We start from the raw sequence: 18275 nt of genomic DNA on the forward strand, positions 1-18275 counted from the left end.
TTTGCTCACCTTGTAATTTTGTAGGTCATCAACAACGCAAGGTAGAGTAACTGTGCGTCCAGCTGCTATCGTGATATTCGGAATAGGCTCTGCGAAACTTGGATCTATACCAATGGATGGACCTAAAATTATCAAACGAAACCAGCAACTATTAATGACATCGAATGCAAATATTATAGATTGAATGTTTTAATTACAGTAATACCCCGAAGTTACGCAATGCATTTTACGCAATAGACCGGCGACAACCGCGTAAGTCGGGGTACAGTTTTGCATAGAAATACATATGAATATTGGTTAATTGGGACCAAATTTTAAGAAAAACACCTGTCTTTCTCTTTCTTACTATGACTATAATGCTATGGTTCTCTTCTACGGCTTCATAAGATCTAACTTGCGTTGTGACTGCAATCCAGTCCGGTAAAACAGACTATTTTGCTAAAATCTGGGCAAATAAAAATCATGTATTAAACGCTTTGAATGTTTTAATAACATCTTGGCCGATCAAAAGAATTGAGCTTCGAGTTTGGAGGCAAGAAAACAACTTTCACAAGTGATATGAGGTTAACTGAAAGTTGCAGACCAGGTGTTTTGTCATCAAAGAACCATACATTAAACAACTTATCTTTTAAATTGGACTTAGGTATAACAGGACAGAGAAGATAAATTGTTACCTTCTCTGTAAAAATAGTAGATATCAAACATGTCTTCTCGAATTTCATTAGGTATAAAATTGTTACCTTCTCTGTAAAAATAATAGATATCAAACATGTTTTCTCTCTCTCGGATTCCATTTCTATAGTGTTTCCCCTTGGGATTCCATTTCTATAGTTTTCCTTGGGATTCAATTTCCATTTCCGGCAAAGTTTTCATCTTTACATACTGCAGACGCTCAAAAATCAGTTTAATTTCATTACATGTAATGTTCTGATCGAATAAAACAATTCTTTATTTGATTTCATTTAATAATCTCTACTATCACAGTAATAATCCCGTGACTATGCTTGAATTTCATAATTTTCTGTGAGTTTTTCACAGAAAATTTCGTCACTCCGAAATTGCGCAACTCGGGGTAGCGTAGGGGGAGGGGATTACTGTATATATTTTAATTTACACATTCCCACGACTATCCATGAACTTTAATTTTGTCTCACTATTGAAACCACATAAATTCTCTCTTTAGAAAATTTACAGATTTTTAGAAAAAAAAAATCATGTTGAAATACTTATTAAAATTCTACAAGTTGTTTGCATTAGAAATATGTAATGTATATACTAAAAGACGTTTCCTTATTTGTTAAAATTATAGGTAAAAATATAAACACTTTTTTGGGGAGTTTTTCATAGGACATAATTCCAATTGTTTTTTCTTATTTGTTATTTAAATTCATACCCTATTAAAGTATTACGCGATGCAAGAATCGTCTCTGTGAATATCCGTAGTAAGTTCGTATAGAAAAGAAAAAGAGACGGTTATTCAGAACAGTAACAATCTTAACAAGAACACGTAATTCGACAGCCAAGAGCAATGTCACTTAACTTGAAAAGTAGCATCTGAGGAACTCTCTGGGGAATCGGTTATCAGAGAAAGCTGTCAGGTTTCTGCTGGTGATAATATCAGACGAATCTCCTCGCCATTACTGCGTTTACCCGATCTATAAATAAATAAAATAAAGCCTCAGCTCTCCTCCCAAACTAAAAGCGCAATAACATCGCCCATTCTAAGATTTCACTATTTTTTGCTGACCAAATACTGAGCTTTATTTATTGGCCAGCAAAAATATAATTGTTTAGATACCGGAGATGAATTCAATGGCTCAAACAATCTCATCTATCTTCATATTGATTCGTTCGCTCTTTGAACCTTATGCATCTTTCAAAGGTTTAAAATAATTGATACAGATTGACCAGGGTTTCTGACAACAATACATTTTATCTTGGGAATTTTCTTTTGTCATGAATGTATTCAGTTCAATTTATAAATCCATATATATTTGTACCAAATGGGTTTTGTACAAAGAAAAAAGGAGTGAGAATATTTTCTTTTGATCTCAATCTAACAATTGATAATATAAAAGACTGAAAAAAAACAGCCGAATTCCTTAAATTCCTTACACTCGTGGAAAAACGGAAGGAATTCTTAGTAATATTTCACATACGTGTACTTAGTAATAAGTTATTTTCTTCAAATTCTTTTTTCAAGACACAAGGCGGTCCCTTTAAGTATAGAATGACATATTTTTCTCATACAGACAGATATTTATTCCTCAATAAATAGCTTGACGTTCTCACGTTACTAATTCGTATACGAATCCGATCACTCGTATGTGACCCGACATCAAAAACATAGCAGTGTGAATGTCTTGACGTACAATTAAATACGAGTAACGAGTAGAACTGAAAGTATTTCAAATTACAAACTCTTAGAAGCTCATTCAATACATTAAAGCTTGAGTGCTTTGAACAATTTGGAACTGGCAGTAATTGACGGACTATACCGTGTTGCATTTATCTTCAAAACAAAACTACTCGAATTTTGCTAGAACATATCGTATTGAACCACGGAATTATACATCGCGGGGCTGTGTAAGACTCTTCCCACACGATAATACCCAAACCCTGAAAATCAAGAGACTGCTTGATTGAACGACGACTTAAGTTGCTCGTTTTCCGTCACATGGTGCTACTAAAAACACTTCAGAACCCAGGAGACCGAAACAAAATGACGCATTGTTTAGTTCTTTACCTTCACACGATCTCAAGTATATTTGTCAATAATACATAGTGAGAAGATAGATGAAACATTTATTAAAAATGTGACCATTTATTAGAGTGAAAAAGATACGAAGAGACATCTTCACACTTTCAACTAACTAAAATTGAGGAAATTCCACGCAAAAAAAAATAAGCGTGAGAGCGGGTGCGCGTCATCTGCATGTGTAAAAGAATATGAAGAAACATTTCAGTCACGATACTGGAGTAACGAGGAGACTAGCATGCTAAGTCACTGGTGAAGTAGGTATTCCAGTAGCCGATGCTCTGATACCCTCATTCGAGTGGCGCCATAGAAATACACTTGTTGGGTCGTCTGAATACTGAGTCTTCTGGTATCAACGCAACATCAGCATGTTCGTGTGGGAAGTACTTAACGCAGTGCTTCTCGAAGTATGAATCGCAGCTCCTAAGGGCATCGCTCACAGTTGTCAGGGGTATCGTGGTGAGCTGGCGATAGTCATATGTGAGTGTTTGGTGCTTTGCAGGGTTTTTGTTAGATTATTCTGGGAGCTATATAGATGAAGATGGATGAAGCCACGGTTGAGGAAATTTTATGAATCACTAGCCTAATGAATTGAAGATATTTGAATGAGAATTTTTTTTTTCTGGTATGAGTGACTTTTAGGAACCAATTGCACTTGTAACTCGTGGCACCGTTGATAGGGGATTCAAAATAAAATTCCTGTAACTAAGTCTTGTATTGCAATAACCTTAAGCTCTAAAAAGATTCAAATTCGCATGATTGTTTTTCTAAAATATATTAACAGGATTTTTGACGCAAATGTATGATTATTAGGGAACAAACTAGCCAAGTATTGAATTTTTTTCTCAAACATGCAGAGGAACAAATAACAATGAGAAAGTGCAGAAGTCGTAGTGGAATACTTCAGTTTCCTCTCATGGCCGAAAAATAAATGATCACATGAATTTCAGTGGAAAAGGAGGGGAAATATCTTTCTCAACTCCATTACTCACTATGCTTGAGTTTGGTATTTGTTTAGCTCGCTGTGCCGTTGTATAGCCCGGAGCCAAACAGCTCCCCGAACATTGTTTCCCTTCCAACAAGCAAATACTTGGTCTTGGAAAGAAATTACAAGCACTAAGTCAGCAGAATGACAACAGTCCTCTCTCTCGCACTCACTATCTCTATCTCTATCTTATTCTCTTTCGATATCTCTCTCCTCTTTCTTTTATTTTTTTTTTTTTATCTTTCCTTGTTTGGCTTCATAAAACTTCCGCCTCTGACATAATTGAAAATTCTGCTCCAACGGAGACGTATAAATTTGCAATTCGGGCTTTATTGAAAGGAGTTTAGTTGAAGGGAAAAGAGGGCTTTTTGGCTGTGGGTAAAACCAGAACCGTTTCGGCTTCGTAATAGAAGCAACGGAAATTGGGCTGATTATTAGGTATAGTTGTTCGGAAACCTTTCTTATTCGCACTTTTCTATGTTTCTCTCTTTAATTTCTTTTTTTTACTTTTTTTTTTATTTAGGGGGGGGGGGGGGGCATTGACGCGATATGGAAGAAAATTCATTAAAAAACTCGATGCTGTTCAGAAATGTCTTTTGTAAAGGGATACAAACGGATCTTATTGCTTATCGGCCTTGTTCCTTTCTATGTTTGGAGACAAACGAAAGAAAGAATTCACCACATATCCAGTTTTTCTCCGCGCAATGACCATTGATTTTCACTAAATAATGCGGTTTTTTTTTTGTAAGAATGTGTTTTAATGTGTTTTTTTTTTTTTGGAATGAAGTCGTATCATCCAGATTTTTTTTCTGATCCCACATTCTCTTCAGTAGAGCTTGGGTAAAAATTTATAATTTTTGGATGATCGTTCACGTTTTATGCGAACACTAATTGCCACAACAACAAAAAAACTGGCATAGTAGTGATAGCATTCAACAAATTATTATAATTATTTAGAATTTTTGATTTTTTTGTGATATATAGTTATTCGTATTTGTATTTAAATTTCGAATTATTCATTTCTGACTGTATATCTTATTCATTGCTAACGAATGTTTTCATGTGATTCTTGATGACAAATTAACTAATATTTCATAGAACGTATCAAATTACAAATGATTTTGAATGCGCTTTTAAGAAAATCAAGTCTTAAAAGCAAAAAAAAATTATCTAGAATCATCCGAGAATTCACTTTCACCTTTACAGATACGTAAAATCTTTGCGAGAACAAGAAAAACATGGATATATTTCGTAATAGGAAATGTGTCAGCAGATTTTTATTATTATTTTACTCGAAGCACAAATGTGTAAAAAAAATGTTTCCTTTTTCCTTCAGTTCACATACAAACCTGAATTTTCAGATTTCCTAGAATAAAATCGACTATTTCTCACATGTAACTGAATTTGCTGTTCGAATAAAGTGATAATACGATATCCCAAACTTTCTTCCGGCGATATTTACCAAGTCTATTTCGTATACGAATCCTGTGCTGTATGTTTTGACGTTGTATTACATTATTCAGGTACAACAGAATGATGCAAAGTTTCGAAATATCACCTCTAGCTAAAACTTCACTTCCAAGTCAAGTCTTGCAATTAAATACTTATTTAAAATTCTCTACCGGATGAATAGATATTCTGACTTTAAAACTACTCAATTCTAAAATCAAGTTAATTATTTACGAAGAATTTATATAGTACGTATTTTTACATTACGTACATAAATAGAATTTATCAAAAATTTATGGTCATCAAACTTTAATACGATACTAGCGTATACGTTAACATCGACAAAAAAATAATACTTGTATCCATCGAGACATCATTATTAAATTTTACTTTATTATGTTGCATTCAAGTATTAAGTTAAGATTCAGGATTGTCCAGAAGTCCTGACATGGTTTGAAAAAGAATATTTCAAAAAAAAACTATTATAGATAGAGACGAACGATCTGAAACATTTGAAAGAAAAAGTTTCCAAGTTTTTTCTCAAATTACTACAAAATTTCTACGTGCGCACCGTTACTGACGCGGAGGATGGCAAGCCTATGTATAGTATTTCTTGCTATGTTATTTGTAGCATGGGTGTTATAAAAAATGGAAGTAAGTATGAACGTAAAATGAGTGGAAATAAAAAATACTCTGAAACCTTCTCTTTTAAATGCTTTAAGTCGTTTGTTTCTATCTTCAACAGTTTTTGAATATTTTTTAAAACTGATCAAGACTTCTAGACCACTCAGAATTTTATGCAAGTACAGATATGAAAAAATGAAAAAAATTCACAAATTCAATTAAAAAAACTTTAGTGACATCAGGCTAAGTTTTTTTCTTTCTTCCATCCATTTTACTTCCATTCTTTGTAACACCCATGTTACAAATAATATGGCAAGAAATGCTATGGACGGCTTGACATCTTCCGCGTCACTTTAAGGTGAGCAATAGCTTTTTTAAAATATTTTTTTCAAATCCTTGTCAGGATTTTTGGACTACCCTGTATCATAAATTTCATTTAAGTTGAAGCGTTTTCTGTGTAGGATGATACTTATATTAACTTTATTCTAAGGGAAAAAACTGAAAACAAATATAATGCAATTTTAACTACAATGAAAAAATAATAAATGCTGCTATGCGCATTTGAAATATGTAGAAGATGCTTTTGTTTTCTTCGGCAATTTTTCCGCGAGCTCTAATAAAATTTAAAAATTATGAATATGAATATGAGCATTAAACACCCAGGTGGCTAATTAAATATGAACATGGTACACTACATTATTTTTACACATATAGGAGACTTCAAAAACAAATTCTTGTTACCAATCCTCTCAAAAATGCTACATAAACTAAAACCAAACGAAACCTGATATGCATGTATAAAAAATGCATGCATAAGTTGCTCTGTTGCAACACAGAATATTTTTAGTATTACTGTATCACAGGAGCAAAAAAGGAATATTAATAAGCGCAGAACAAGTGAAGACATAACAGTTTAGGCAGACTAAAATGATCGCAGGCACGTTTTGCAACGCTTTCACCGTGCACCAGGTGCGGCAAATTGTTACGATTTGCATAGAGTAAGACGTTATGCTACGAAAATAACCGAGTTTCATGGCGGTGTAACAGCTGTACTGGTTCTTCTTCCCTGACACACGTATGGGTTATTCTTCGCTGAAAATAGCCGATGAGAACTTTCACAAGTTGCTGGCCCGAGGGTTCGGAATTTGTAATTCCCTTGCTTTTTAGGGGGGCAAAAGAGACCTCGCTCTCCCTATTTTTATGCAACGATTGGTCTCATGGAAAGAAAGAGACAGAGAGAGAGACCATCTCTACACATTATTTTACAAGGAAAACAGTTTCATTGTCCTCCTAATAGAATTGACTGTAAAAGCAGTTTTTTTTATTAAAGTATGATTTGAAATCATTTTGGTGAATGAATTCGGTTTATATTTTGATAAAATTATGTATGTTCGCTGATCATTCATTCGTTTACGGTGGATCTTATATAGCAGCGTTTATAAACATTTTTGAACCCAATGACCACTAAATTATTGAAATAATTTGTCAGATCACTAATTCACTGGTAAATGCGAGTTCGTTCGTTAGAAATTATATCATCCTTATGAATGTATGATGATCTGGGAAACAAATGTTTACGACGAGATGCATGCACAGTTAAGTAGTAATATACAGGGTGATTACTTAATTCCCGTAACGGCATTTTACTAGCGCACCGTTCATCCTAGAGCCATACTTCCACTTAGGAAAATTATCCAAATAACGCGTTGAACTCAGATATGTCATTCATGTTGCAAGTTATTAAAATTAAAAAAAAAATTAACGTTTCTGCGGACACTCTGTATGCCTCACCCTAGTACCCTCAAAAACGCAATTAGAAAGTTATAAGCCCTGTCTCCTCTGAGGCCAACAAAAGACTTCCACGTTTCTAAATGCAATATTTACTGAGATATTTAATGCAATATTTACAAAACCCGGAAGAAAGTTGGGAAAGAACAGCAAAAACTAACGGACAACACTTTTTCAATTTTATTTATGCTGTTTTTCCCCAACTTTTTTCTCCGATTTTGAATTTTAATATCTCTGCGGATATGGCACTTGGAAACGTGGAATATTTTCTGTTGGCGTCAGAAGAGACAGGGCAACAACTTTCTAATTGAGTTTTTGAGGACAGGGTGTCCATATAAAAAGATATTTTTTCATTTTAATAATCATACAAAACCCCTTACAACATGAATGACGTATATCTGAGTTCTATACAAGTTATTTGGATAATTTTTCTAATAGGAAGTATTCTTCTAAGATAAACGGTTTGCCAGTAAAGTGTGGCAAGAGGAATTAAGTGATCACCCTGTATATATACGAGCCTAATTTTTTTAATTTTACCTTATGTATTATTTTTCATATATCAGTTGCTTACAATTGAATAACTTACATTGAAAAAAAAAATTTTTTTCAAATCCACTTGAGGCTTACCTGACACATCTTCACAAATCACTTCTGATCCGCGGACCATATGTTGAGAGATACTGTTACTCAGGGTTCCCATTGGCTTTCCATTAATTGTATCACTTTGGCTGCTTGAACAAAAACCATGCAGTCAAACGGATGAGAAAGTGATCCAAATTGATAAAAACTGCTTGTAATTGGCCAATAGCAATTTCATACAAGCTGCGAAAGCTGAACATATTTCCAGACAAAAACGGGACATCAATGCATTCATTATCATTTAGAAAAATTAATGGTCAATTATCTAACAGTAGTTGAATTAAGTCATTTCCAGTACAATCATGAAATAATCGCCATTGAGACTAAACACATGCATCAGTTTAAAGATTCGACAGTCGAAAGTCTAAATAGGTGGTATTCTTGGTGCAGTTTTCATTTATTTACTCACCAAACGGGTCATTTCATTGTGATATGGTGTAACAGCGATTGACTGCATGAACGCTAGTCTTATCTTGCATCAATATAATACAATTATCAATACAATACATTTCTTCATGAATAAGAATTATCTATTTCAAACATTTTTTCACGGCAGCAATGACGGTACTATTTTCACTCACGATGCTCCATGTTTTTCAACAAATACTACATCGCCAATATATAAATTCACTTCAAGATATTTTTCTTTCCTTCCATATCTCATATATTCATATGCCGTAGAATTGAAGGCGGATGAAAATGCATGTAAACGTCTGATCGTAGTTAGACGAAACCGAAAAAGACATCACAAACTTGAACATACCGAAACCGACTATAATCCTCGAGATTTATTTTTAATCAATACCTCGTCTCACAGCAGTTATAACCGAGGTACTACCTATTAACCGAAGTCATTTGCGATCCATTTCCTCTCTATTTTCGTCCTCACATTCCCTTTACCAATTTGCCAAACAATTTTAATCTTGCAAGTGCGCTATAGATACCGAGGCTGAATCCCCGTCCACTTTTTGAAAGTTTTTTAGTTTTTTTCTTCCTTCATCGCTAGGAAATCCATTACACTATCCATCGCTAGGTTAATGCAGTTCTAAATCTAAGACAGGTGACTTTTTGGAAGTTCGATAACAGCTGGGTTTAGTGATGCTGAAGAAATTTCCTCGTTTGGTGTCCTCATAGCACTGCGACAGATCGCGATGACGTCTCGACTAAATACATGAAAAATGGTATTCTAAAAATACGAAACGGTTGGTAAGATCAAAAACTACCATCCCCTGAAGTATTCTGTAGTTTCTATTATCAGCATTAGTCGATCTCCTTTGTGTATTAAAGCGAATAAGGAAGAACATCTTTTGCCTTCTTAAGGATTAATTTTGTTGCTAAATTCTATGGTTTTGAGGATTTAGAATGGCGGAAGAAATTATTTCACTGTGCATTGCAGTTAACTTGCGCATGTAAAGAATATGAGATACATCAAGTTGCACGATTCAAACATTCATGTACCACCATCGTAATTTGTATATACAGGGTATATACTGAGACGGTAAAAGTCCGTTTCACCTCAAATAACTCGTAAACCGTTGGCTATAGAAATATACTTTTATAATTACTAAAAGTATTCAAATTACGTGCCCATCTTGGCAGTGTCATTCATTTTACTAGGGACCGTATACATACCGAGATGAAAATAAGGGAAAGAGCAGTATATGAGCGTAAAATGTGCTTGTCTATTGGTTTATGCAGGTTTTTTAAGAGTTTCTAAATGCTTTTACGAGTTATTTTCAGTTTTCACTCGGTATAATTAAATAAAAATATTAGAAACTAGAACAGACTACAATTTAGGCGAGATGGATTCGAAAAATATTTAAAAACTAGAGAAATAAAAACTGTCTATTCCAGGGACTGAAAAATTCCAAGAGCCAGGTCACCATGGCGACTAAAAAATGGAATTGGCGCCTAAAATTTTTTTTATGTGTGATTGAATTGGAACATGAGGGACACAAAATTTTCTGAATTCATTTCAAAAACCATTCATTGTGTCTACTACCAGGGAAAAAATCACGGAAATCTTGAAAAGTCGGGTGGAAAAATTGATTTTGGACTTTTTCCTTGGGAAGAAAGTGCTTGACTTATAAAAAATCTGGCTGGAACCTGAAGCCTGAATTTTTTTTTTCCACTATAAACCCTGATTTATATATATATATATATATATATATTCCATTCCAAACAACAGATTTAGTTATTTTACGGAATTGCGGATGACACTATGCTTGAGTTGTGAACAATTTATATTTCAGAGAAATGATTTTTTTGTCGGCTGGAAATGTACTTAGGAATAGATTTTATTAAAAGCAATTGCTATAACGTTTATTGTCTTTTATTTATCACATTAACTTTTGAAAAGATGGATTTTTCAGATCATAGACTAGTGCAGCGGTTCTCAACCTTTTTTGACTAGCGAAGCCCTTTTTAGTAAAAAAATTCCATGGCGGAGCCCTGTAAGCCCATTTTTAATTATTCATTAAAGTTACTGATTTATTTTTACTATTTAAAAATATTTATAATTATTTTTTTTAATTTTAGTGTTTCCTTTTTATTTATTTTCCTAGAGCGGCTGCGGAGCCCCTGGAGAGTGCACAAGGAGCCCCGAGGGCTCCACGGAGCACCGGTTGAGAACTGCTGGACTAGTGGTTGTATAATAAATTAGAATACAGAGCTATCAAGCTCAACTTTGACTTCGCTAATAAACTTCAGGGGCACTCCATTCATGAATACACGAAAATTTTCGAACTTGGGTGTTGCCTTCCCATGTACCTCTGCGAAGGTGGGTGTACCTGTGAGTTTGGTGTGGAATAAGTGGAGAGTCTTAATCCTAGCTAAAGAACACTTCTAAGAGCTTATCCTGGCGTAAATGTATTTGGAGATCAGTACAGGAAGAATGGGGATCAATAAGAAGTGGTTTCTACGGCTCTACTTTACTCGTAAGAAACGGGCTTCCAAATGACTTCGGACTTAATGGAAGTGCCCAAACAATACGTAGATATCGAAGGAAATTGGACGAGAAGCTCACACTGAATAAAAGGTAACCACGATGAACACAAAAGAAAAAAAAAGCAAGACGTATCTACTTTTATCTTCACATTATATTTTTACCGCTATTCGAGCAGACAAACTTCTTTGGAATTTATTGCCCACGTTGGTAAGGAAGGCAGAGGAAAATATTCTCTCGGAAATCAGTGCTGGGAAAGCGAAATGCATTACGAAACAGGTAAGAAAGCCGTTATTTTGGATAACTATTTTGACGTTGAACGCAAATATCGTCGCGAGTCTCCCGTTAATAATAGCACAGGAAGTTTTTGAAAAGTGAAATGCAATGAAACACTCCTCGCAAAAAAGACAAACTACATAACAATGAAACTTATGTAGTCGCGCATCTAATGAGTCAGCAGCTTCGTCTTCATATCCGTATGAATTCTCCGAATTCTCCCCGTAAGCAAAGAACAATGTGATTCTAATGTAAGCGTGATCATTTCGGTTATCTTAAAGTTTAAGAAGCCAAGCATAACATACATTCCACAAAGTATTATCCTTATCTTTTCAACCGTGAGGTTTGCTAATTTCATTTTATTGAATATATAATAGAGAATACGTAAACAACAAGGGGAATGCATATTTCGAATAACTTATACATATAAAACATACATATTTTATGTCTTCGCAATTTATACTCGTACCTGATCTGTTTAGATGACCGTAAAACAAGACAGCAGACCCCAACAGGACACAATCTTGAATGTGTAGGTTATCAAAACCTTTTCCTTTTTCTTTTAGTTCTTTCTAAGATTGTTAACATGCTCAGCGTAAAATGTTTTTTTCTTCATTTCCTAACTTCGTACGAATTTCAACTACCGTCATGTAGAATTTAATTAAAGTGTTTACCGCTGATGAGCTTGGTAATTGAAGACTAAGAGATGATTCTATGCTTCCAAAAGCTTACTTGTTTTCGACTTAAATAAATAAAGAAGCGGATATAGTTTAACAACGCGGATATAAAGGATATTCCTCTTCCCTAAAAGGGTGCTTTATCAATGAATTTTTACTTATCGGCTAATAATTTATTTCCTCCTTCAAGCGTATTTCATTCACGTAATGATCAATGCTCGTAATTAGAAAATCTTACATCGCAGTTACTTCGTGTTAGCATCAATAGTGTTTTAACACAATTTTGAAATGAATCATCTTTATTAGGATAGTAATGATTGTTTTCGTCACATAAGATTGCATCTCATTTAAAAGCACGATAGGTTCCATTTTGTTTCTGAAAAATGAAATTATCTTGATCATTCTGCCGTTATATAGCCACGAGAATATCATTTTGCAAAATATTTACGAAGATACGTTGTAGAACTCTTCGCTATATATCTTGAAATCATTACATTACCATCACTCCTTGCTTACATCAACGAGAACACGTAGAGGCAGAACAACGATCCAGGAGCCACTGATGGCATTGTATTTATACCATCAGGGAAATCCGCTTTTCGTAAACTAGATATTGGGTTGCGTCGTGATTAAAAAACCGACTATGAGAATGAATAAATTGTGATGGAACGTCAATTTCGAAAACGTTGCTCGTTGTAACCTCGTGTCTCTTGTTGTGACCTATCCAGCTGGCGTCAAGCCATTAGTCGCCCGTGACGCATTGATGCCAAAACGGTGTGGCAACTGATGGGGTGCGTACTCTTTAGCGAACTGAACATTTGTGAATCGCTTCTGAACCAAAGTTTAAATGTGTCACGAACTTAGGACGAACTGCTCTAGAATCGTTCGTGCCTATCCGTTGATAACCTTTTTCCTTCTTGTTTTATGTTCGCAGTGTCCACAGGACGAGGATGCATCAAATCACAAGCAGCTATAAGGATAATGACCAGAAGACATTACCACAGCTCTCCATGCAGCGCTTTAAGCGTTGATGTAAAATTCTAGATGTCAACCAGTTTTTATCAAAAATTCTAGAGGTCAACCAGTGTCTCATACGAGCGGAACTCTTAGGTACGTACTCTTTCAACATGAAAATAAGTTATGTTTTAAAGCAGGTTTCCTAAAAATTGATGAAATAATTCAAACGCTTGAGAATCATGTGAGATAAACCTCTCATGTATTTTCATGAGGATAGGTTTGTGCGTTCACGTGATAAAATAAATACGAGGTCCAGTTTTCGAACACCGAAACCATGATGCGTAATATCCTTTTGCAACCATATACCCTCGGAGAAAAAAGCACTTACCCTGGAAAAAGGAAACTCTCATAAACCTGGTGAAGGAGCATCCTGAACAAAAAAAAAATATATATATAGAAACAACCTATAGGGTCCACGAGGGAACAAAATCGAATTTCACCACGTGTTCCATTCCTTCAATAAAAACTGTTTCCTGCCGTTATTCAGCTATTGAGCCTCAGCCCGAGGGCGCTCGGATCCGGATCTTTTTTTTTCCGGTTAATAATCTCCCTCGTGATTTTTTTTCCTTTATCAGGAAAAGGGAGGATAAATAGACGAGTGAAGGAATGACGCGGACCACGTAATCGAATTACGACTGCGGGGTCCTTACTTCTTCTATAAGGTTACCACCATTTCACGCTTAGGACTCGTCAAGATCTATGACGCATGAGTAGCCATCACTGAATTCTAACAAGGAAAAATGAAAGGGCCACATTTTTTTCCCCTCTCTTATTTTATCTTTCTCTCTCGATTTTTCAAAACTGGAAACAGAAAATGAATTATATTTCCCAAAAAATTTTCCACTTTTATCTACTTTTATTGAGTTTGTGAGGCTTATGGAATCGATTGTTGAAAAAGTTCCATCAAACAAATGAAATTCAAAACTTCAGATATTCATTTTCTTTTATATTAAATTAGTATATGGGTGTTTTAAAACTAATGTGAGACACGCTAATGGATAACAGAAAACTAAAAATCATTTTTCGTTTAACAAAGCATTGAGGTCCAAACACACCCACCGTCTCCAATCCACTGAAGCAAAAATGTACGGTCCAAGTTATCTTCAACGATATGGCTTGATTTGATCAATCAATCAAATGAGTCTTTGAATGATTGATCTTGAGTCTAATCCGATAACGAAAATTCATTTCACGAATCGACAAGTCGTAGCAACTTTCTGACTATATTTATTAACACCAAAGACTGCGCACTTATTATTAATAGATGGTGTTTTACATGAAAACCTAGTATTTACAGTACCCGATGTGCGTACGCGATCTATCTCACAGCTTCTGATGCTGTATACGCGTGGTTGGCTTGACAGATTATAGGCATGTTATCTCTTCTTGTTTTACCGCACATTAATAAATCACTGATGCTATCTCTTTTTCTTCAGCTTTCTGGTGTTTCGTTTGACAGATAGCTGAGATGTCTGTACATATACGCACATAGTTTATGCTTAGATGTTTATAGATGTATGTGCGCTCCGCTGAACTAGCAAGAAGTTATTAACATCTCAGCTACTAACCAAGCATACATATATAACATTAAAGCTTACATAAAAGCTGCAAGATACAGATAACTATAATAAGTACGATGACAACCGCAATTTTCCGAGTTTCTTGGTTTAGATTGATTGGTTAGATTAGTGTTGATTTGACTATAGACATTCACATAACTATAGAATATGATCGATCAATATATTAATGATCGTATGTCTTTGTATGTGCGTCGAAATACCATATATGTATGTTGTGCATATTCAGAATTCACAGTCTTCGAACCGTCTTGATTTCATATTCTATATTTTATTCGCCTTTTTTTGTTCTTTTAACTTTTAAATTCAATTCTAAGTCTTATATGTTATTGCGTTTTAATCTGTCAATTTTTATGTCTGTTTTTTTAAAGCTTTGTATGCTTAGAAGATTTATATTTCAATTTCTAAGTTTTAACGTTTTTTGGTTTTTAATATGTATATTATATATATATATATATATATCCTTCATTTTGCTTTTAATCTTATATGTTTAGCGTTTTTACTTTTAATTTTAGTCTCAATGTTTTGTGTTTTTATTTAACAATTTACTTCATTTTCATATGTTTACTTTGAAGTTTTGTATGTTTTTGTTAACTTTTTTTTAAGCTCAGTATATTGTCGGGAGTGTTGTTTGCTTGTATCGGTGTAAAATTACGATCGCTGCGTCGAACTTACCTTGCCGTATGCCTGCAAAGGCGGGTTGGCAGAACATATGGTGATATATTAAGGATTATATATGGATGATATATTAAGTACGGTAGTTACACTGTTTTCGTGTAAAACATCATTAGTCAATGATAAATGCTCAGTCTTTCACGTTAACAACCATGAAATAAAATTTGCTGTAACTGGTTGCTTTGAGAAATCGATGCGATTGCGTACATAAGCAGAATAATTGACATACAACGAAATAACAAGACTGAATATGTAAAACTCAAAATGTCAATTTTACTTATTTTTAAAGCCAAATTTATCCTCTGACCTAATAAGCAGGTTAATTTCATGAAATGGCGACTTAACAACAGTTTTTGACTATGAATAATTGTTGCCAAAATAAACTATTCTAAATATCCCAATGTATAGGACATAAATTTTTAATACAGTTATCTAAATATCTCTGTTCTTATCGCAATTGATTTTTTTTATACATAGCTTATTAAATTTTTCTGACGTGTTTGTTCCCTCTCGGTTTATTTGACTCCTGTCAACAGGATTATTTTACTTCCGTAGCATGAATTCATAGAATTGGTAAAGACAATACACGTCAGTTTTGAAAATGGAAATGATGCGGAATGAAAAATTCGACAGGAAAAATAATTTTCCGTTCATTCCATTAACAACAGCGGCGGTAAATTGGTTCACTTCTTTACTTTATGTTTTTGGGAGGAAAATGATAAAATTTTTATCTTTTATTATAAATAGGGGAGTTTGATGTCGTGTTCATCTCTTTTTTTTTCTTTCTCATCCTGTTCTCTTATTCAGTTATTTTTCGCAAATTGGCCGCACCTTCCTTGATCATTATTTTTGAATGAAAGCGGTGGAGTTTTCGAGTGGAGAGAACAGAGTGGTTGGTTGGTTGTGTGTATGGATAGGACATTGCTATACTAACTCCAAACTTCCCTCCAACGAATTCCACCTCTTGTGAAATAAGACCTGCTGTTGAAGATACTCTTTAAGCGATTTATTTCCCATTACTTCAAAGTTTTATGTTTCGATTTTTGTTTCTGGGGGGAAGAACTGTGGAGTAATTAGATTTTTGGGACTCCTAGATATGCAAGCCCTATCAAGCGTGAGATATGCCCTTTGCTGCATCACAGAACTTTAATGAGATTTGCTGGAAAATTTTCTCGCTTTGAAATCCGATACGCAATTTCTAAAAACAAAATAAATATAAATAACAAAAATAAAAAATTAGCATCTCTTCATAATTTCCTTCCTTTGAGTAAGTCTGAAGTTTTATTGCTTCTTCTAGTTTCTTAATTAAAGTTTACAGATTGACGCTTTATTTTCTGCTGGTGGCAATCACCACCATTGAATTTTCTTAGGGCGGGGAGAAAAGACGCCAAAAATTTTCTTATCTGCTAATTTTTGGTGAGATGATTTTGTGAACAATTTCCGCTGGTGATTTCAAATATCTCACCGATCATCTCTTTTATATATAGTATATATATATATATTTACTTATATAAGTGAGATTTGTTTTTTTTTTCATTTTACCAACTAAAAATTTAAAAACATCAAGCTTTAACCTACTATTCTTAATATAAATTGTATATATATTATGTGTATTAAACGCATTCATTCTCAGGTTTACGACTAGTATTTCTCACACATCATGAATCATATTCCTAGTTGAGATTTTTACCTAGGCATCCTAGGCATTCCGACCAAGAGGAATTACGCTCTAATGTGCTGTGTCAAGACACGTAATATCATTTTATTTATTGTCAGCGAGAGATATATTAAATGTCGACGAAAGTGGAGCCATGCGCATACTGGCATCCGTTGTGAAGCGACGAATCAAGCAACGCTGTCTGGCAGTATTCTAAGTGAGTGTATGTTTGGAGAATGCTGAAAAAATGCTACTTACAGAGACATATTAAAGTTTAGTATAGGAAACATTATAGAGTCGAATTCTTTCTGTGAGTCAAAGATTATATTGTTTCCTGGGAAAAAACTAGACACGGTGGCTATATTCTGAGTACAAATTTAATTATCACAGTATTGTGTGTGTGAGGGCTAGTTCTTATTAAATTGGAATCCAATTCTTAGCCGTTGGTACTGTCATAAAGCTCCAGGATGACGCCTTTACCTCCATCTTAAGGTTGAAACACACTACGCTGACGTGGCGGGATACCACACATTAATGTGTGTGATATAAAGTTCCACCAATGAGTCTTCTGTAGAGACGTTCACACTGTGCTGACGTGGCGTGGTAAAGTTTGTGATGTAATCTGACGTAGAACGCAAAAATCCGTGCACACTACTCTGACGTGACGTGAGGGATCCTGCTGTTGGTTGGTTTATGGCTTGGTGTGGGTGGTTTGCTGGTCTTGGATGTCATTGGATTTTTCCACCGTGGCCCACGTCTCCTGAGACGGACCAGCTTATATCTCCTAGTGGGACAGAGCGGGGTTCACGGTTGGTCTGGTGGTGGTGACGTGACGTGGGACCACGTAGAAATGCGTGCGATATAAATTACATCTATGAGTCTTCCGTAGGTACGTTCACACTGTGCCGACGTGACGTAGGAATGTGTCGGATTATGAAATCCGCCGTAACACGCCTCATTAGGTGTAAAAAACAAAGCAAACCTTGCAGATTTTCGTCAATGGCATGTGAAGATGCCATATTTGTTTTTCTTGTTTTTTTTTTTTTTGCTTCGTTCGCGTTTTGATCAATTTTGTTTTTTGTTCGCGTTTCGACGATGAAAGAGGAACTTATCGAACATGTCCGGTCAAATTCTCTGTTGTATGATCCTACCAACGGGTCTGGGTCAAAATCCCGACAAGTCTAAATCGCAAACGTCGGCCTGCTATAT

At 34.8% G+C, this 18275-nt stretch overlaps 1 protein-coding gene across 1 annotated transcript in view; it reads right to left on the minus strand.

Annotated features, from left to right (window-relative positions):
* Positions 1-18275, minus strand: part of LOC149065723 (lachesin-like) — a 51566-nt gene that overhangs the window by 8719 nt on the left and 24572 nt on the right. Inside the window, exon 2 of the mRNA XM_089253904.1 lies at positions 10-122. Coding sequence (XP_089110030.1) covers positions 10-122 — 113 coding nt within the window. The remainder of the gene's footprint in view (positions 1-9; positions 123-18275) is intronic.

Source organism: Pholcus phalangioides, unplaced genomic scaffold (assembly GCF_987345545.1).
Source record: "Pholcus phalangioides strain wild (caught in Gottingen) unplaced genomic scaffold, Ppha-v1.0 ptg000039l_1, whole genome shotgun sequence".
NCBI lineage: Eukaryota > Metazoa > Arthropoda > Arachnida > Araneae > Pholcidae > Pholcus > Pholcus phalangioides.